Source organism: Oncorhynchus masou, chromosome 22 (genome assembly GCF_036934945.1).
Source record: "Oncorhynchus masou masou isolate Uvic2021 chromosome 22, UVic_Omas_1.1, whole genome shotgun sequence".
In the NCBI taxonomy this organism is placed as follows: domain Eukaryota; kingdom Metazoa; phylum Chordata; class Actinopteri; order Salmoniformes; family Salmonidae; genus Oncorhynchus; species Oncorhynchus masou.
Window position 1 is genome coordinate 35,293,344 of NC_088233.1, and position 22,175 is coordinate 35,315,518.

Here is a 22,175-nt window from a genome sequence, read left to right on the forward strand (position 1 = left end):
CAAGGTTTAATTAGACTTGAGATGAAATACTGTAAGAATGAATAGATACAGTGCTAATAGAAACAAAGTATATTTATTTACCTTTGACTGCAGCTTTAAAATATATATATTTGTTATATTGTCTGGCAAATATCATGTCTGGCATCAAATGTGATACAAACTATATATTGTAGCCTTGGTGTTTGGCACGGGGTATACATAATTAAATGATTGTTCAAACTGATAGAAAAATCTGGAAATTATTGAAGACAAAATTGAATGGCTCAATGAAATGTATAGGTTTTTAATAATTTTGGTACAACTACACATTTGGAGTATTTATTATAGGCCTGTTGAATAAATATAGAATACAGCCTGTGACAACCACTTTTAACTGCCTGTGAAGATCATAAAACAGACATTGACATTCGGATGAAGTTAGAAATTCAATCAGATTTATGACAAATAACCTCATAAATGATATATTCATTACGGTGTACTGTATTTCAAAAGTAGCGCCCCACATGGCCAATCCCCATAATTCAATGTTTAGAACGGTTTACACCCACCCTCTCGCCACCGCCCCCCTTCAATGCACAGGCGCACTAACTTTCACAAGGCCGCCATTTTGTGCGGAGCCCACTCTGCAAAAGCGGGAGAGGATTAAAACCGCAGGAGAAGAAGGGCGCAATTCTCAGCCATCTCGATCTGATTGAAGAACATACTCTGGGCTTTCTGTCGAATTCAGCGAGGAATTAAACGACGAAGAGCAGGTAAAGTAACAGTACTTTCCAGGAAAGGGGGCAGTTTTGCAGGAGCTTTAATCGGCCTCTAGGTGTCACGATGGGGCTCCCGGTCCAGGCGGTAGACGGGGGTGTTTGTCTCCCTCTATCGTTATCGAACATTCAGCAAAAAAAAAACATTATAACCCAGAAGTTCAACGAAATGTCTCATTAACGAGTATTTTTAGAGCTATATTAGTTTGCACTTTGGCATGGCTCGGTCATTAAATACTTCAACGTGATGGTTTAGTGTTTAGGCCAGGCGTCCATTTTATTTTTCTTCTTTGTGCCAAGATAGAAACTCGCGGCTGCTTATGAAGTCGGCGAGCGACAGATTGTAGCTCAGTACACGGAATTTACTAAATCTCACAAGCATAATCTAACTAGTTAGACCCCTATCTACACAACGTTAGGTTTGTTCGCTAGTAAAGCCATCAATCGAAATTAGCTATAATTTACAAGATCGGTTTACTGTCAATATTGCCCCACCTTGATAATGGCCTTCGCAAAAGCTAACGTTAGTAACCCCTTCCGTTGATCAAACTAACGTTAAATAACTTTCTAATTAGCTAGTTAACGTTCACTGTTTTAATATGACCACATGAACTATAACTTCTAGCGTTAGCTGACAAGCGTTTTAAAATGGTAAGGTCCTAGATGCAAATACTTCACAATTTAGCAGACGCTATTTCTCTAGCAATATAAAAGTTAGCTGGCTTGGCTTGTTGCGCAGACCGAATTCAAACAAGGAAGATACATATCATAAATGTCTCCGGTAGTCATTAATGCGAGCGTTTCCACTAGTACGTGGTATTCCTCCGGTCTCAAATTAATGCGACTTATCTAAAAAAAAAAAGATCTAAATGCCTCTGCTGCAGTTCGTCTTCCATCCAGTGTCCGCTGTCTGATTCAAAGCCTACATCGAGCTAGAATGGACACAAACAGGGTAGAGCTCCCTCTACAACCCGGCTGGTAGCGGTACAAAAACATGACTACCTATGTGACTTCATGTCCACTATCAAAACGCTGGCCATGTTCACTGTGAATGAATGTCACATCGTACTTGTAGGTTGTTTTTGATAATACCAGGTCAGCCACATTTGCTAGACTGGCTTAACTAGCTACGGATGTGTCTGCATTCAATACATTTATTACATAAATCTACATAGGTTTATGTAGACGTTCAACTTGTTTGTCTTCCCCACAGGTTGAGTGTCAGGTAACAGTCAGGAGAGTTGAGTGAGAAATTGAGCAAGCCAAGCAGATCTAGAAAGATGAAGTATTCCTTTCTAGTGCAGGTAACAATTTAGAAAGCTGGGGAAGTTGCATTATGTTTGAGATCTTGCCTGAACTGAACACAGTATGCCATTTTCAGTCTGTTAGGCCTTGCTAGATTGATCATACGTCCTGGTACACTTTCAACATGTATTAATAAATGGTTATGCGTTAAGATTACATTTTAGATTGTGTGCTGATTGGTTTTGGGGTGATTCTCTCAGTTGCTACCGATGGACGGAGGACCAACAGATGTTGTGGTTGAGGCCAAGGACTTCACCTACGAGGGGGAGGAGGTGGTGGCAGACCTGCTCCAGCAAGCAGCAGAAGGGGTGATGGACCAGCAGCCAGAGGGAGTTGCTGGTCTGGATACCCAGCAGCTGGTGGAGGGAGTCAATGTGGAGATGATGGTAATGGACTCCCTGGACCCGGCCCTGCTGCAGTTGAAAACTGAGGTGATGGACGCCCCTGTGGCTACAGCCCACGAGGCCACGGTCACCACGGTGGATGAGACCCAGATCATCACTCTGCAGGTTGTCAACATGGATGAGCAGCAGCTGGGAGGCCTCGGGGAGCTACAGCTGGTCCAGGTCCCTGTCTCTGCTGTCCCTGTCACCCAGGCCACTGTAGAGGCGCTACAGGGCACCTTCGTGGACACCACGGCCATGCCCAAAGATGGAAACCCTGTTATCTGCCACACCCTGCCCCTGCCAGAGGGATTCCAGGTAAGAGAGACTGCACTTCATGACTAAATATTACATTAATTCAGAACTAATGGGAGCATATTTCACTATGCGTGTACAACAATGTTTTGTACCACAGGTGCCTATCTAAATGTACTAGTAGTAGAGAAATTAAAAACACTACTGCGTCTTCAGGTGGTGAAGGTGGGTGCGAATGGTGAGGTGGAAACAGTGGAGCAGGATGAGCTCCAGCACCAAGAGGAACAGCAGGTCCAGCCTGAGGAGGAGGAGGAGCTGCACTGTGAGCCCCAGCCTGAAGAACCACAATGGGCCAAAGACCCCGACTACCAGCCCCCAGCCAAGAAGACCATCAAGAAAGCAAAAAAGAGCACGCTGCGCTACAACACAGAGGGGGATAAAGACAACATGGACGTGTCTGTGTATGATTTTGAGGAGGAGCAGCAGGAAGGGATGCTCTCTGAGGTCAACGCAGAGAAGGTGGTGGGCAACATGAAACCCCCCAAACCCACCAAAATTAAGAAGAAGGGTGAGATTACCCCTTCTTTCTGTGTCCTTTGTTTGTGAGGTATTTTGTAACTAAAGTTGTGGTGCTAAATGCCTCTGCAAGTGCTGACTTTGTATGCTCCAGGTGTGAAGAAAACATTCCAATGTGAGCTGTGTAGCTACACCTGTCCCCGCCGCTCCAACTTGGACCGACACATGAAAAGCCACACAGATGAGAGGCCCCACAAGTGCCATCTGTGTGGAAGGGCCTTCAGGACTGTTACCCTGCTAAGGAACCACCTCAACACACACACAGGTATGGTGACATCATAGGCACATTGACAGACAATTCTATATTCCTGTCCATATTACCATGTTAGATACTATTATAACTCTATTTCTGTTTACAGGTACCAGACCACACAAGTGTCAAGATTGTGACATGGCCTTTGTGACCAGTGGAGAGCTGGTCCGACATCGTCGCTACAAGCACACTCATGAGAAACCCTTCAAGTGCTCCATGTGTGACTATGCCAGTGTAGAGGTGAGCAAGCTAAAGCGGCACATCCGTTCCCACACTGGGGAGCGTCCGTTCCAGTGCAGTCTGTGCAGCTACGCCAGCAGAGACACCTACAAGCTGAAGAGACACATGAGGACACACTCGGGTGAGGCACAGCTGCAGGGATACTGTGTACACACAATTAGTGACTGGCCTGATTTGTTGAACTTGTGCACTCATGTTTTCCTGCTTTGTTTTCCAGGAGAGAAGCCGTACGAGTGCTATATTTGCCACGCCCGTTTCACCCAGAGTGGAACCATGAAGATGCACATCCTGCAGAAGCACACAGAGAATGTGGCTAAGTTCCACTGCCCCCACTGTGACACAGTCATCGCCCGAAAGAGTGACCTGGGTTAGATAGCTAGCCATTGACTTTTGGCCTGATTATCCCAATATGTTGACAGCATAATTTGGAAGTCTCCACCGTTAACTTAATTGTGACTAAGGCTGTTGTGGTGACCGTATTGGCGGTCACGAGTCATGAAGGCAGTAAAATTCCACGTGACCTTTTAGTCACGGTAATTAGGCTTCTCCTAGATCTGCTGCTGATGGTCATTAATAGCCTACCGAACTTGCTAACTGCCTGGTACTCAGCACTCTATTGCCCCTCTAATTACTCTGACATCAATGCAAATGTATTTGGAAATTTAATCAAACACTTTAGGAGCTCGTGTAGCGCAACATTTCTATAGGCTATGCAATTGCGCAAGAAAACAGAGTGATGGTCTCTACAAAAAAGAGGAGGATCCCATCAGCTTTCTATAGGCTAGGCCTAACTATATTTATTTTTCAATTTTCCTAATATTCAGCACATTGCTTATATTTACAACAGGAGTATAGCCTACCTGGCTGGCATGAAAATGAACCATGGGGAAAGCGTCCCCTATTTGCTATTTAAATGCACAGATGACATGTATTTTTTTCATGCTGCACCTGTTTTGTTTCAGGTGCATGATAATGGTCCATTCTAAATCGGAACAAATTTCACACGTATATTATTTAGTATATGTAAAGTTAAGATTAAATCAAGAATAGGCTGATGGGTGACCGTATTAGCCGATCACTTGTGAATTATTGTTTTTTTTGGCGCTAGTGGTTGTATTAATTTGGGATCTATTCTATCCTGCAGCTGTCCCAGACTACGTTTGGAATATTTATTTGGCGCATAGAATAGTTTAACTTTTGTACTATGGTGGATAGTAGATTGACATAGGCTAGTGCTTTAGCTGTTCGTTAAGTCTACTCATCTTGTTGGCTGACAGTAAATGTGGACAGTTCTTCCAATATTTTCAATATGCACCTCGGAATTGGATAAGGATGTGTCTGTCTCCACTTTGTAGCCTGTGAAAAAGACCTGATCACGTGATGGGGAGGTGCTTAGCGCAGCACACCGGGCCAAGGACACAACGTCCACTGGCCGCAAAAGGCCTGGATTTTTTTTAGGGTGCATTATGGCCACAAAGGGGGTGCCGTTGTAAAATTCGAAGCATTATCAAGTGCTTGCATGAATGAGAGGTTAATTAAGTATTTTCAACCTGCTCAAAATCAAAGCAGAGCTCAGCCTTTCAAGCAACTTTTTTCTAATCATCATTAGTTGCATCATGCAGCCTTACACTGAACTCAAACTGGCTGCTCATGTGCGCTGTCGTCCAAACACCAAACACGATCACGACACGCAGGTTAAAATATCAAAACAAACGGAACCAATTACATTCATTTGGGGACATGTTGAAAAGCATTAAACATTTATGGCAATTTAGCTAGCTGGCTTGCACTTGCTAGCTAATTTGCCCTATTTAGCTAGCAGGCTAATTTGTCCTGGGATATAAACATTGAGCTGTTATTTTACCTGAAATGCACAAGGTCCTCAACTCCGAAAATGAATCCACAGATAAAATAGTCAACTGAATAATTTTTAGTCATCTTTTCGTTCCAGGCTTTTTCTTCTTTAAACGTATATGGTGATTGGCATCTAAACTTTCATAGTATTACCACGACGACCGACAACACAGTTCGTCTTTCAATCACCCACGTGGGTATAACCAATGAGGAGATGGGAGAAGCAGGATTTGCAGCGCAATATGTTTCACAAATTGAACTGACTTCTATTTTAGCCCTTGGCAATGCAGACGCTCACGTACAGTGTGGGTGCAATAATTGAATAATTTAGATTTCTAAATGTATTTTGCAACGGTTGCACCGCGAGCGGTATAGTCAGGGTGAACATATAGCCCAACGTTTGTAGAACAAGATACATTAATAACTCTAAATTAAGCATATAGAAGTACCTATTTTTATGTTAACCGCTCAATACCGAAGAGCCGCATGAGCGCACTCCCTCAAATCATTGGGAGAAAATATCCTTTCTATTTTATTCAGCTTTGTTCAATTGTATTCTTCATACTATTAAATATGGTTGCACATTTTGGGGAATATTCAGAGGTGGAAACATGATTAAATCCTCCCAAAAAAACAATTTAGTCACGAATTGAACTTTAATTAAATGAGTTGACTACACATGGGATGATTTCACTGAACAATAAAAGGGAATATTGAATGATCCCCACTGATTCATCTCATCTCCCAAAAAATGATAGTCTAAAAACTAAAGCTTTGGTTGTCTTCCTCTCAGGCTTCCATGTCTTCTCCAAGGACGACCTCAATGTCCACCTCTTGAACATCAGACTCTGAGGCCTCATCTTCACGGTCACTTTCCAACCTTGTTGAGGATGGCTCGTTGTCAGGCTCAAAAAAGCCTGACCAATTTTTCAACCCTTGTATTTTAAAAATATTTTTTACATTTTACCTTTATTTAACTTGGCAAGTCAGTTAAGACCAAATTCTTATTTTCAATGACGGCCTAGGAACACTGGCTTAACTGCCTCAAGGGCATAATGACAGATTTTTACCTTGTCAGCTCGGGAATTCGATCTTGCAACCTTTGCAATGTGGTGCTTTTATTCTTTTCACTTTGCTTGGTGAGGTAGATTGCTGCTATAACTTGATGACGCTTTACATAGCTAATCATTTCCTTGGCTCTCTGTGGAGTGTATCCATTGTTTTCAGTGGCATGGTGTCCTGGAGAAGTAGATTCCAAGCATGAGCAGCACAGCCAATGGGTGTGATGTGAGGGTAGGACTCCTCCACTTTAGACCAAGCAGCCTTCATGTTCGCAGTATTGTCTGTCACCATTGCAAATATCTTCTGTGGTCTAAGGTCATTGATGACTGCGTTTAGCTCATCGGTAATGTAGTGTCTGTTGTCCCTTGTGTATGTGCTCTTGTAGAATACTGGTTGAGGGGTGGAGATGTAGTTAATTATTCCTTGCCCACAATCATTTGACCACCTATCAGAGATGATTGCAATACAGGCTGCTTTCTCTATGATTTGCTTGACCTTCACTTGAACTCTGCATCCAGTAAATGTGTAGATAAAGCATATCTGGTTGGAGGAGTGTTTGCTGGCGAATAACATTCAGAAATCTCTTCCAATACACATTTCCTGTGAGCATCAGAGGTGAACCAGATGCGTACACGGCTCGAGCAAGACATTCATCAGCATTTCTCTGACTACTTTCCTCCATTGGGTCAATAAGGTGTCTGATTCATAATTTTTACCTGAAATAGAAGTATAGGGACTTTTGTCAGAGGTTGCTTGTTGTGAGCGCTGAGGGAACTTTATGCACTTGACCAGATGATTCTGCATCTTTGTTGCATTCTTCGGATATGATTTGCAAATGAAATACAGTGAAATGTCTCCACGCATCAGATAGTGTCTGTGGCATTTTCCTATAAAGATTAGGGGGAAAATTTTACAAAATCCCAAATACAATTCCATGTACAGATAAGTGGTTAAACAGTTAGATTAAACAACTCCTTTGTAAAATGAATATTTAAAATTAAACATGTATGGAAACAGGTGAATTAACACCTCAGTTAGCAGGCTCAAGGAAGCTAAAACAAACTAGCAGAAATTAACAAGTTAGAAATTATTTAAATACAATTTGCTGTAGGATACTATTTACTAGTTAACAAAAATCCTGTATGTCCTAAAAAATATATTCGCCCCACCCAGTATTGCAATCAAAACTTACCAGAAATCATGTCGTCCTTGGCTCAGACAGTGTAGTAGTGTGGGCTCAATGGCATCTCATAGTGTGCAATATCTTGAGAATCAGCTGTACATGTGATGAAGATTGCAATTGAACATACCTGCGATGGAAGAATGCACTGTGCATGCAGAGGGTTACAATTCCATTGAATTGTGGATAGTTTAACCAAGATATGCCACAGGACCTAGAATTGCCTTATGTGTATCCCACAAAAAAAGGTTCACTGTTATAAGCTAACTTTTTTGATGAATTTAAGCAAACATTTCAAAAGTGTCCTGGAAAGTTTCCAACCCATTGCAACCCTACAATTAAATAATGCCACAGAATTTTAAGCAAATCTCATCAGGCTATATTACATGGATTTATTGTGACGGTGTAGGCTATGTTACATGGATTTATTGGACTTTTTAAAATGTATATGTTCCAATTGTCTGCATCATTGGTTTCTAGGCTGTGTGTGGAAGCCAGGAGATGATAAATGTGTTTGTTAATTAACGGTAAATTACAGGGAGACCGATGGTTATTTGCTTGACATTCACCGGCTGACAATTTTGTGATCGCCACAGCCATAATTGTGACTGAACTTGTTTACATGGATGACATCTCTTTCAATAAGCTTTTTTTTGCCCCCTTCTCCCCTTCAGGCGTCCACCTGCGAAAACAGCACTCGTTCATTGAGCAGGGCAGGAAATGTCGTTATTGTGATGCTGTGTTCCACGAGCGCTACGCACTCATCCAGCACCAGAAGTCCCACAAGAACGAGAAACGCTTCAAGTGTGACCAGTGTGATTACTGCTGCAGACAGGTGAGGTCCTGCTGTCTCTAACCTGGGATGATAGAGAATCTAGGCTGGAGTAAATATTAGGGGTATGAACGATTAAACCAGGGGTCGGAACCGGTTCAGGGAACAGAACTCGAAAACTGGAATGGAAGTGCTCAATACTTTTCCTGTACAGAACCATTATTTTAAACTCATTAGAACCAGTTAATAACCTCTTGCTTTGCGGACATGTTTTTCCAGTCCCACAAAAAAACATGCTACAAAGCACCTATGCAAAACCCTCCTTTCAATCAGAAACTTCTTCCAGTGTCTGCCTGCCATCTGAAAATATTTGCCTGTGTGTGCGCATGTAGGCTTCCTTTCCCTCCCCCCGCAGACGCTGTAGTCTAGCCTATTGACGTTAAACCGTGATTCAAATGATTGTGAGAGACATGTTTAATTGGAGAAGAATGGATTCACCGTTTTAATGCTAGTTTAGGATACTATAGTTATCACGTTTCACAACTACTTTTTAAAATTCTGCTGCCGCACTGTAAAAACAAGCTCGTTAGCTAGCTTCTCTGGTCCAACGTTAAGCCAACTCTGAAGTTCAGACATTAAAAGTTCCTCTGTTTAAGCCGCCCCTCCGTTGGTATAATTCTCTGGGCCTAATTCAGATAATACATGTCATCACCAGATGCCCAGCGCTTTAAGCCAAGCTGCCTCCACCCTTTATCCCCACCCGTAAAATTGGTTGCAAACTTCACGCCTTGTCTTTCCATCACACATGTAAACAACTCACTTAACTATAGCTTGCCTGCTCCAAAGAAAGCTGCTCTATCCACACTGCATGATTGGTGAAGAAATGTAATGTTGAGCTAAATGTACAAATATATGATTTCAGAGGTTTAAAAAGGAACAGAAAGAAATTATTAAAAAAATGTACTTTTTTGTTCTAGCCATTTTTACTGGTCAGAACAGTGAAACAAAAAAAAACAGTGGTTCTGTTTTAGAACGAAACGATTGGAAAAAAGTTTTGGACCCAACCCCTGGTTTAAACTTTTTGTTTAAAAAAAAACAAACAAGAAATGTAATTGTTAATATTAAGAAAACAACCAAATTAAAATCACAGTGCCGTTATCACAAAACTACCACTAACAGGTCCTGATCATCATAAAGTTGAAAAATGAACACAAAAGGCCTGCCTAACCCGGTTTGTTACAGCATTGTAATGCATGTAGGGCCTCCCAAGTGGCGCAGCAGTCTAAGGCAGTGTTGAGGCGTCAGTCCTTTAAAAAATATTTTAAGGGGTTTTTATTTTTATTAACCCCTCCCCACCACCCCCCTCTTCAGAAGACAAATATCTTTAGTTTTTTTACAACTTTTTTTGCTACATTTTTACATACATGGTACTTTTATTTAAAGCAGTCAAATAACAGTAATACATTACCAAACATAAGCTCTTTAATCACCACTCTCAGCTCGTCCCTTCTTTCACTATAGACCACCCTAGTTTGGTTTCCATGTGCCATATATAGTTAAATTGTACTATGATGTTTCACAAAATTTTGGAACCTTTCTAATCGTATATTATCCACAGATTGTGAGCTAAAGATGAAAACCTTTCCTACGGGTATTATTATATTGTTTATTGACTGACTACAGCTATCCAAATCACCCAAAACTGTTATTTGTAAGGTTAATTTTAAGTGCATGTTGTGATTTTTTTTTTTTTTAAATGTTTAATAAAAATGTTTTACCTTTTTTGCCATTCCTGAACCTGTGACCAGAAACGAGCTACATAGGGGCAATTCCAGAATAAATTATCTATTGATTCTGTCTCTTCGCGGCAAAATCTACAGAGCTGTGATTGTTGTATGCTCCATATACAGCTCTGGTTGTACTATTTATAGGTATGTGTTTGGGTAAAATGAGGATAACATTTTTATTCTATAAACTACTGACATTTCTCCCAAATTCCTATTAAAAATATTGTCATGTAAGAGCATTTATTTGCAGAACTGTCAAAATAACAAAGATGCAGTGTTGTCAGACCTCAAATAATGCAAAGAAAATAAGTTCATATTCATTTTTAAACACAATACTAATGTTTTAAGTTAGGAAGAGTCCAGAAATCAATATTTGATGGAATAACCCTGATTTTCAATCACTGCTTTCATGTGTCTTGGCATGCTCTCTACCAGTCTTTCACATTGATGTTGGGTGACTTTATGCCACTCCTGGCAGCAAACATTCAAGCAGCTCGGCTTTGTTTGATGGGTTGTGACCATCCATCTTCCTCTTGATCACATTCCAGAGGTTTTCAATGGGGTTCAGGTTTAAAGATTGGACTGGCTTTGACAGGGTCTTGATCTGGTGGTCCTCCATCCACACCTTTATTGACCTGGCTGTGTGGTATGGAGCATTGTCCTGCGGTTAGGCGAGGGTTTGGCCGGAGGTCTTTCCTTAGCTCATCATGCTCTAGCGACTCCTTGTAGCTGGCCTGGTGCTTCCTCTGTTTCCTATGACGCATTGGTGGGTCTGGCTTCCGGGTTAAGCGAGCAGGCATTAAGAAGCAGCGCCGCTTGGCGGGTCGTGTTTCGGAGGACACGTGAAGGGGGTCAAATTGCACTAAGCTATATGGAATCAGTTTTTCATTAAAACAATAAGAAAATGTGAAATCCTATTGTGCTGTATGACCACTAGGGGCAGTGAAGTTCTACCGCAGTCATAAAGTAGGCTAAGGCATTTGTGGCTGCCTGAAAAGCCAGGTGAGATTTTCGTCCTGACGACCGCCGTTAATTCACATTGACTCGTGTTCCTTCCATTTGTTATGTGCATTAGCTACTCTAGCCAAGTGATCACACTTCTTCTCCCTGCATTCTCTTTTCCCTGCATTAGGCCTACCTGTCTCTCTCACAGTTTTGATCTGATCGCTCCCTCTACACACACGCGTGTGTTGCGCGTCCAAGCTCACATTAAGCCTACGGAAATGACTGCCTACAAAAACATATCTAACCGATGAGATACACTAACAAAGCTGTAGAACAGCAACATTCCTTGCCAGATCATGACATTTTTTTCACAATTTCAAAATGGACTGATTGATTTAAAGTAGAGAATACGAGTTCCAACCCTGAACTGCAGTTCTGGAATAATATATATGTGTTTTGTCTATTTTAGGCTTCTTTTTTTGCGAACTGCTATAGTGTTCTGTTTCGAATAGGTTACAACCCCCCCTAAACCCTGGCAGGTTCTGGACTGAAATATGCAACAAAAACATTTTGATGAAGGCAAATAGGGTATTCATTAGTCTCTGGGCCTACTTTGTTTCATGTTTAACAAAAGCCTGCCCACTAAGTTTAAGCTCACAAATCAAACAGGGCAAAAGAAAGCAACATGCCAAATGAGGGTATATATTGGTAAAGAGTGGGAAGAATTTTGGCTTTCTAATGCTGTGAATTGGGCTTTGACTAAACCAGTATCGTAATAATTGTTCAATGTCAACTATGAAAACACGAAGCAGACAACTCTTTGGTCCTTTAAAAACATGCTTTATGAAAATAGTGTGCTATAGCTTGGAAAATGAATAAAATCTGACTGGATGACAACATGATGATCATCCTGGACCTAGCTGTTAAACAGAAACAAACGAAACAGGTAGAGGCTAACCTGAATTTGTCAAATTTTAAAAACTCTCGTTTTGCTCTTAGTTTATAAATGGTTTCATAATGAATACACCCCTGGCTGAGAGAGGGTGTGTGCGATGGTGTGATCAAAATGCACCATATGAGTAGACTGTAAACTGTTGACAATAGACCCATAACTGATCTAAATGGTTGGATAATCAGGCCTAGGCTTTATGGTACCCTGTGTATATAGCTCCATTCTTAATAATAGGTGTGCAGTAGGATATACAGCGTGCAGTAGGATGCTTTGATCAGTTGATTGGCCTTTGTAGGCTACTGTAGAACAAACTTTCCTCTAGTGTGGATGCTCACTAACAGTTTAAAGTCGTGTAATTTATAGTTATCATCCTTTAACGGATGTCCCTTAACACTTAAAGTGGCAAATGCTGCCCTCTAGCGGATAATATGAATATGGTATGAATATAGTAGTGGTTCTCAACCAGGGATTGATTTGATAGAAATCACGACTGCAACATTGATCACCTAGTAAAAAGGGATTCAATATTCCCTGCTATATCAAATCAAATTTTATTTGTCACATACACATGGTTAGCAGATGTTAATGTGAGTGTAGCGAAATGCTTGTGCTTCTAGTTCCGACAATGTTTGTTTTAATGATCATTTTGGAGGGGGAAGGTTAAAAACAGACAGTCAAGTTTCAAGCGCTCTGGAAGGGCCAGGTGAAAATATATATTTTCCTCGGGGGGACCATCCATTTTAATTTCATTGCCATTACCTCCAGGTGTCCCTCAATATAAAAACGTTCACTCATTATGGATACTGGACAATCAGCATAGTTTTGAGATGGAGTTGGTAAAAGTTTTCTGTCCTTGTGTTTTTCTTGCTGTCCTTGCATTGACTAGGAGCGCCATATGCTGATGCACAGGCGCACCCACACAGGAGAGAAGCCTTACGCCTGTAGCCAGTGTGAGAAGACCTTCCGTCAGAAGCAGCTTCTGGACATGCACTTCCGGCGTTACCATGACCCCAACTTTGTGCCTACTGCCTTTGTGTGCACCAAGTGTGGCAAGGCCTTCACCCGCAGAGTATGGACACTTACTCAAACACACATTTATTGCGTGGAAGAATACATCCATTGTTTTTGGTATAGCCCTTCATTTGATCCTTTTGTTAAACTCTCCTCAGAACACCATGGCCAGACATGCAGAGAACTGTAACGGGGATCCTAGTGAAGGAGAGAACGGATCCCCACTCAAGAGAGGACGAGGTGGGAGGAAGAGGAAGATGCGCTCAAGGAAGGACGAAGACGATGATGACGATGACGACAGTGGTGAGAGGCCCTTTCTAATACTGAAACATATCTAATTGTAGTGTCCTATAAACTATTGCTCTTTGGATGTAATGAGATCAGTGTTAGACTCTTTAACTTCCCACCTCCAGAGGACAATGCTGATCCTGAGCTGGATGACATTGATGAAGAGGATGAGGAGGCTGAGGCAGCACTGCTGGAGGAAGAGGAGGAGGAGGAGGAGATGATGGAGTTGGAGCAGGCTCCACCCACCAAACCTATTCCTGCCCCTGTAGAGCCACCTGTCAAGAGGAAACGCGGCAGACCTCCAAAGAACATCCCCAAACCCTCCCCCCCCGCCAAAGCCAGCAAGGCTGCCCCCAAAGGCAAGGCTGCTTCAGGTGAGTTAAATCTCCCTGATCCAATATCATGCAATGTTTAAATCAAGGATGGCGACTTTGATGGGGTAGAGGCCACATCAAATCTGAACTCTGCGATTCTCAAGTTTCCCATGTGTATCAAGAATTAGGCCACCCCCCAAAGGACATCCAGTCAACATGACACAACTGTGGGAAAGCATTGGAGTCCACATGGGCCAGTATCTCTTTGGAACGCTTTCAACACTTTGATGAGTCCATGCCATGATGAATTGAGGCTGTTCTGAGGGCAAAAGTGGCTGCACTTAGTATTTTTTTAACATTTTGGGTAAATTGATCTGCGGGCCTACAAAAAGGGGACGGGCTGCCAGTTGCCCATCCCTGGTCTAAATCTGTGCCCAGTTTATGCTTTACTGACCATTTTAATGTCGAGTTATAATACCGGGTGTTATCTGTCTCCTCAGCTGCAGCCGTCATGCAGGTGGAGGATGAGAATACCGGCGCCATAGAGGACATCATAGTGAAAAAGGAGCAAGAGGCTGAACAGGCTGCCCCAGAGGTGGTGGTGGAGCAACCAGAGGAGGCAGGGGTGGAGACGGTGGAGCTGCCTGGAGCAGACGCTGCCCCCAACGGAGACCTCACCCCTGAGATGATCCTCAGCATGATGGACCGGTGATCTAGCCCACACAGACTGCTCAAAGACATCCCCTTGTCTCAACCTTTCCCTTCAACAAGTCTACCCTCTTCATACGATCTGCCATCTTACAAACCACTCCGCTTTATACTTTTGGTTTTTGTCTTAAACAAATCAGTGTGTTTTCTTATCACTCTCAAACCCACTTCCTTCCATGCATTCACTGTAACAGTTTAAGTTCTAGCTGCTTGGTCTGTAGAAATGTAGATATTTTTATGTGGGAGGAATGTTGTAGAAACGTGTAATAATGGATCCCTTCATGGAGGGATGGTAGCTGAGGTTTGACACGTGGACATTGGGACTTTCTGTAGTGGTCTTCTTCTTTTTTTTTTTTTTTTTTTTTTTTTTTTCAAACTATTTTCTTAACCTGTATGTGAGCTTGACATGGCAACAGTGAGTGCCAGTAATTTCAGCCTTGTTATCTAGGACCTCTGCGGTAGACTAAAACTATTACTTTAACTGTCAAAGGAAGTCCTTCCATATTTTTTACACTTTATTCACTGCATATTACATTTTACTTACTGTTATACTTGTCACAGATTATGGAGTTTGTAGAGGCTTACATTAACTACTGTAATCGGGGACAGTGACATGCATCGACCTACAGTTTTTAAGACTGCAGTTATATTGTACAAACGGTAATCTCGGCTGGTTTTGCTTGTAAATACTTTTTTAGTTTTATTACAAACATATTTTAATCTTTTTCTAGTGATCTAAAAAACTTTAATGCTGGGAGAAAGGAACTCTTAACCAGCTGTTTGGAACACAGGCAGTATGTGGATTTCTAATCTCTTAAATGGGAGGCTTTGCCCACTCTGTAAATCATGTTGGAGATATGATCTTTCCGGTTTTGAGCTTTTTAGCATGAATATCTAGTGTTATTTTTGGAGGTACCGAGGTTAGCAGCTTTACTCACTCTTAACCTACCTAACATCTCGACCGCATGGACTAATGTTAGAGGTTTTGAAAGATGACCATATACGTCTTGTTTTGCTTTTCAAGATAAGGTAGAGAGATTGTGATGTAAATTGCGCCCATGTTCTGGAAAGCTTTAATCAAGTTCTGTGTGAAACTGTAAAGGGGGGAGGTGTCCAATTCAACGAGCTTCAGGTCTTAACTGTAAAGGAAAGATGATTATTAAGGCTTTGGTAATCTTGTGAAGCAGAATGTTTTTCCCAGTTCACTGTTAATTTCTCGAACCATTTTGTCCCAATGGTGCAGTTGTGTTGGATGTATACAGACGCGGTCAGAGGGCCTTGTGGAATTCTGATAAGGAGGTTCAAAAGGGGAGGAGAGAACTATAAGGGAAAGATATTTTGTATCAAGGTTGTTAGTCGTTTCAGAGAACAATGTCCTTTCTTTCATAGACCATTTGACGCTGATACAACATGAAGCTTCCTTCTATATGTAATTGCATTTAAATTGCTTTTGTCAAGCTCTTAAAAATTCTAGGTTGATGCATTTTTGTACCTGGCTGTACTGTGTGAATTTTACAATGATCTGAAAACCAACATAAATACATGTATTGTTGGGTTGAGAGGGCATGTTGGTATGCGGAATGTATTACTGTACAGCTAATAAAAAGATATGGGCCTACTCCTGTTTTTTCCTTTGTATTTTTTGTTGAAGTGTGTTTGACGTTACTATGTTATTGCAGAAGATCATGTAAGGATCTTTAGCAAAGGTGATACTGAAAGGGTTGTCATTTCCTGTCTCAGGGCTCCTAGCTTGCTATGGTTTCACTCTGAGTGTGGTAGACAGCAGCAGGATGTGTGTGTGTACCTCCCAGACCTGCCTGAGCTGCCTCCGCTGCTGCTACTCCCACGCTCTCTCTTACCCCTACTGACAAGAGCTGGGCCCAACATCATGGCTGGCAATACTGACATCTCTTACAGCTTGCAAGGTATGGAGCTCCACTGTTTTTCCTGCCACTTATCTTTCTCAATGTATTCCTGTTTGTATGCTCATTTAAGATTGAGATGGCCTCTATTTTTTTCTCCTGTCTCCCCCGCCCACCCCCCCAAATATATATTTGTGTTACGGCGGTGCCTGTGTTCTCTTGCAAAAGATCTGTCTGAATGCCGGGCTGAATCTGAAATATTTGATTTATTGTATGAATGGCTCGCTGTCCCTGTTATTGTCATTCTTCTCTATTCTCTCCTGAGAAGAGCACATCACTCAGCTGCTGAAGCCTCAGAAGATTTGTCTCATGCGGCAGGTGCAGCTAAACCAACCCAAGGGGAAGGCTGAGAGCAGGGTTCTGGTGAGTAGGGACCTCGTGGTCCCTGGGTCCAACAAATCACTGTGGTGGGTGGTTTTTAACCTGTTATGGTTAAGAAAACCCTGCTTCTTGCCATCGGCTGGGGCTTGTTTGGCGCTGTTGGCATTAGTTTATGTTGACCACAGAGGGTTAAACTATATTAGCTGTGTGTGTTTAAATGTACAAAAGAGCAGCAGCCGGTTATCTGGAATCTGGTGTGTTTGCATATTGGGCTGGAACAAAATGCTACCGGAGGGTCTCGAGGAGGAAGGTTCACCCCTGGAGAAATACAGTGTATCTGTTTGTAATGTGGCTGAAGTTACCAGGTTCCACCTGCAAGTGGAGCTATTAAGCTGACAGCTGACAGTCTACACTGCAATGTGAATGGGGGAGAATTTGAATAAACCTCCAATACAGTTGGCTACATACAATGTAGTCCATTCTCACTCACACACGAGACAGACAGTCATTGATCTTGTAGTGGTTACTGACATGTTTGTTTTTGTTTACACAACCAGGTGATGACTCTATGGAGAGCTTATGTTGTCCACAGTAAGCAACCTGCCAGGGTAAGTGTTTGTGTGTTTACTCATGTCTTGAACACAGTTGCTCCAACTGGAAATCAACTACATGTTAACACCATTGCTTGAGTCTGGTTATGGTCAGTCAGGACCCATTTACAGTCTGATATGAGCTTACAGAAGAATGAGGAAATTATTGTAAAAATAGACTTTGGTTACTGGAAGTTAGGTATGTATCTCCCTTTAGAAGAAATACCCAGCCAGTGCCAACTGAATCCCAGCACGCACCTGAAATAACAGTGAAGACCTGCAGGTCAAGTTGAGTATTAACTTACCGAGCAGAGGAAGGGAGCATGACACGCTAGAGGGAGACTGGAGGAAGGGAGTATGACACGATAGATAGAGAGGGAGACTGGAGGAAGGGAGTATGACATGATAGATAGAGAGGGAGACTGGAGGAAGGGAGCATGGCACACTAGGTGGAGAGGGGGAGTGGAGGAAGGGAGTATGGCACGCTAGGTGGAGAGTGGAGGAAGGGAGCATGGCACGCTAGATGGAGAGTGGAGGAAGGGAGCATGGCACGCTCGATGGAGAGTGGAGGAAGGGAGCATGGCACGCTCGATGGAGAGTGGAGGAAGGGAGCATGGCACGCTCGATGGAGAGTGGAGGAAGGGAGCATGGCACGCTCGATGGAGAGTGGAGGAAGGGAGCATGGCACGCTCGATGGAGAGTGGAGGAAGGGAGCATGGCACGCTCGATGGAGAGGGAGGGTTAAATGGAGCGGCTCAAGGCATTAGAGAGAGGATGGACCTGTATTAGTACATTCTAATACTTGTTATACAGTGTAGAAACAAGTTATGCTGGCCTCAGTTTCACGTGGAAAAAGGGAAGTAACACAAATAAAATGTCATCTCATGTGACTGAAAGTGGACATGACTTTACTTATGCTTATGTCAGTTGTGTACTTTGCTATAGGTACCGTGACCATGCTTGGAGGCCCATGAAGGCAAATGTTTTGTTTAAGGTTCAGTTGTAATGACCTCCTTCCCCCACTGTTAGCTGACATAGAAATGAGAGCTCTTATCTTACTTTGACTCTCATTGGAGCCGTAGCTCCCCCCCCCCCAACTAGGACCTCAGTCTCTCCCACCCACCCCCCCTCTCTTTCTCTCTCTTCCCGTCACCTTCCCTTTCATGTATTAACCTGTGTGAGTCAGTATACATTTTCTGTGTTTGTATCAGTGCTTCACTGTTGTCCACAGTCTGGTCTCTCCCTGCAGGTGGAAAGCTCCTTCAGCTATTTAGAGATTTATGCCATCAGCATTGAGAGTCTTAATCAGGTAAACCAAATAATGTCCTTGTATATGTGTTTGAGTGACATGTTTTGTATTGTGGTGTGTGTCACTTCTAACTTGTCTGTTCTGTTCAGATTGAATGACGTATGTTTCTCAGTACTTCATTGAACTATTTGAAAGCTGCCTGAACCAGGATGCAAAAATGTGTTGCACATACAGTACCTGTACTGTGTATATAAAGGGACCGGGAAACAATGGTACATGGCTGGCTGACCACTGTGACCCATGGTTACCACTGCCTGACCACTGTGACCCATGGTTACCACTGCCTGACCACTGTGACCCATGGTTACCACTGCCTGACCACTGTGACCCATGGTTACCACTGCCTGACCACTGTGACCCATGGTTACCACTGCCTGACCACTGTGACCCATGGTTACCACTGCCTGACCACTGTGACCCATGGTTACCACTGCCTGACCACTGTGACCCATGGTTACCACTGCCTGACCACTGTGACCCATGGTTACCACTGCCTGACCACTGTGACCCATGGTTACCACTGCCTGACCACTGTGACCCATGGTTACCACTGCCTGACCACTGTGACCCATGGTTACCACTGCTTGACCACTGTGACCCATGGTTACCACTGCCTGACCACTGTGACCCATGGTTACCACTGCCTGGGTGTTAAGAGGTTTTAATGTCTGTTGGAAAAATAGCAGCCCTGATTGACAATAAGCTAGCTCTGATCACTGCTGGTCATGTAAATTATTTGCTGTAAAAACATGCTTTGTGCTGAAGCAGGGATCAGAAGCACATAGCAAATTATCCAACTCAATGCTGTTAAATGTGAACAGTAAAATATTCCAGATGTAATTTCTTTGTAATTTAGCAGACATACAGGAGCAATTCGGGTGCCTTGCTCAAGGGCAAATCAACAGGTTGTTCACCTCGTCAACTTGGAGATATCAAACCAGTGACCTTTTGGTTATTGGCCCAATGTTCTTAACCGCTAGGCTACCTGCTGCTGTTGCTGTCCTCAACTCATCACCATATGTTTACAGTGTTTGACCTACCACATATGAAGATGGAATTATACCAGTAAGAAATGGCGTAAACTTCAGATTTCCATCCACTCATCTGAAGAATCCCCTCCTTACGCACCTCTGGTCCCATTCCATATACACAGGATGCAGTCAAAGGTCACCCGACTTCAGTCAGGGCTCTGAGATGGTGGTTTGTCTTCTGTAGCGTTGCAGAGGTTAACACTACGTCCTGTTGGTAGGAAACATTAGTCACCACTACCGGTTCAGGTACTCGAGGGGGGGGTAAACATGTGCAGACTGTCATTCTTTCTCTGACTGTTGCTCAGTTCAGTGACACCAAATATGTTTTAGAACTAACCCAAGATAGACCACAGCCTGTCGTTTCCAATGGGAATGAATGAGCCTAATAGGGTTAAACTGCATTTTAATGTTGACTTCCCTTGATATGCTTTTCCGTAAGCAAAGGGTTTTTACACATGCTCAGATCTTGTGTCTCGAGGGCTATGCGAGTGGACATTTGAAATGTAAGTTATGGAACTCCCTTGCTGACATTAAATGTGGAGAATGATACATTTGCGTTCTTGTTTTAGTTTTTTTGCACCCCCCACTTTGAGACAAAGTCAGGCGCCAATGTCACCACTCACCACAATGTCTACAGTAGTGGGGCGCTGGTCAGTTGTTTGCTGACCTAGAACTGCCTGACTATATGTGATAAAGTGAAAACCTGCACCTGAGCCGAAACCGCTATATAGAAAATACGCTGTAGGCTACAGTCAAAGATGGTGGAATGTTTTTTTTTGACAGGGGGTGCAGTATTTTTTGCCAGGTTTAAATGTTTCTTAAAATTTCCGACGCTGATAAAGAGCACCTCAGACGGTATCTAACTGGGCATTCACATTCTCTCAAGATGCTGAAAGAAAGAAGTCATGTTTCTCCCCTCCTTTTCCCTAGTCAACATTTTGCCTACATTAATATTAAGGCTATGTGAGAGGTTATAGTCCAGATTTCAGTTTCCATTTAACCCATCTGAACAGTAGGCTGCAGTTCCCTTGACGTGCCATAAACCTATTGTAAGTCCCATCTTGTGACTGTTGAATATGTATAGCACCTCACAACCACACATCCATCCACACAATAGTTAATGACCCCAAACCCACCGGGACTGCGAGCTATGAGTCAACCCCTGCATCACTACTCTACAGGTATTTAGTTACACCAAATGAACAAGCAGAGACGGTGGGGTGGCAGCATAGCCTAGTGGTTAGAGCGTTGGACTAGTAACTGAAAGGTTGCAAGATCAAATCCCCGAGCTGACAAGGTACAAATCTGTCCTTCTGCCCCTGAACAAGGCAGTTAACCCACTGTTCCTAGGCCGTCATTGAAAATAAGAATTTGTTCTTAACTGACTTGCCTAGTTAAATAAAGGTAAAATATATATTTTTTTAAAGAGACGGTGTTAATGTGTTTCCGAGTTCATGTGTCCACTAACCACTATACCATTTAGACAATGTTTCTGTCAGAATGTGTATCTGTGTCACTGCGTGTTGGTTGTATGTAATGGTGTTGTCAGACCGATAGAAAGACTCCTTTGTACTGTGTGTTGACCATTTAGGTGGTGATTGAGACGGACAGACAGACCTACTCTCTCAGTCTGACGTCTGTTGAGGACCTCGAGGCTATGGTCAGTCATGTGACAGCTTCTCTGAAGAAGATCTTCCCTGATTCATCTCCAGGGTGAGTGTCGTGGCAATGCAGATGGACATTTTCCTCCCTCAAACATGGTGAGAGTGGCTTGTGATATACTTATAGCAGAAACCCCTGAGGTGAAACATCTACCCATTAACCAACTGATTAGGGCTCCTCTTCTATCCAAGAAATTGAGCTTTTTTTACTCACAGAGGTCACTTCTGAATCATATTTCAATCCAATGCCGATGATAAAGTGGATACCTAATGTAAATATCTGCCATTTTAAGAGGATTAAAATGTGTGACATGTATGTGTGTCGATTTCCTGCCCTCAGGAAGATCCTGAAGAAGATCCCTCCAGACCTGCAGGAGCGGCTGATGAACCTGGCAACCCGGGTGGAGGAGCACCTGACTGGAACACTGGGACCATGTGGTCAGTAGAATCAATCCAAGCTCTGACGCATTGTCCCCTCACTTGTGTGTATTGTACTATGTGGACACTGTGTAGGTGTGTGGATGTGGATTTGTACAATATTTGATCGCTCTGCCATTCCTTGGTTCTCTACACTACAGGAGGCTTCTCAGAGACGTATGCTGCTCTATGTGACTTCAATGAATTACCTTGCAGAGAGGAGGTCCAATGGGTCAGTAGGTTACCATCCCCCTATGACGACACAACATTCAATGTTTCTGATT

General features: G+C 42.8%; 2 protein-coding genes across 4 annotated transcripts in view; both read left to right on the forward strand.

Annotated features, from left to right (window-relative positions):
• Window positions 1-584: 584 nt before the first annotated feature.
• Window positions 585-16,259, forward strand: LOC135509390 (transcriptional repressor CTCF-like). Of its 2 annotated transcripts, XM_064930016.1 has the most exons (12): window positions 1,810-1,826; window positions 1,969-2,059; window positions 2,261-2,761; window positions 2,915-3,266; window positions 3,369-3,539; window positions 3,634-3,888; window positions 3,985-4,134; window positions 8,538-8,698; window positions 13,206-13,388; window positions 13,489-13,633; window positions 13,744-13,992; window positions 14,433-16,259. In XM_064930016.1, the coding sequence occupies exons 2-12, from the start codon at window positions 2,036-2,038 to the stop codon at window positions 14,642-14,644; spliced, it is 2,403 nt and encodes an 800-aa protein (XP_064786088.1). In that variant the 5' UTR covers window positions 1,810-1,826; window positions 1,969-2,035; the 3' UTR covers window positions 14,645-16,259. The 2 variants fall into 2 exon arrangements, with proteins under 2 accessions (XP_064786089.1, XP_064786088.1); XM_064930017.1 differs by lacking the exons at window positions 1,810-1,826; window positions 1,969-2,059 and adding an exon at window positions 585-752.
• Window positions 16,260-16,420: 161 nt separating this feature from the next.
• Window positions 16,421-22,175, forward strand: part of LOC135509391 (capping protein, Arp2/3 and myosin-I linker protein 3-like) — a 33,593-nt gene continuing 27,838 nt past the window's right edge. For both annotated transcript variants that reach the window (XM_064930018.1, XM_064930019.1), the window contains exons 1-7: window positions 16,421-16,565; window positions 16,831-16,925; window positions 17,441-17,491; window positions 18,723-18,782; window positions 21,405-21,526; window positions 21,815-21,912; window positions 22,053-22,123. In XM_064930018.1, the coding sequence (XP_064786090.1) occupies window positions 16,529-16,565; window positions 16,831-16,925; window positions 17,441-17,491; window positions 18,723-18,782; window positions 21,405-21,526; window positions 21,815-21,912; window positions 22,053-22,123 (534 nt within the window). In that variant the 5' untranslated portion in view covers window positions 16,421-16,528. The remainder of the gene's footprint in view (window positions 16,566-16,830; window positions 16,926-17,440; window positions 17,492-18,722; window positions 18,783-21,404; window positions 21,527-21,814; window positions 21,913-22,052; window positions 22,124-22,175) is intronic.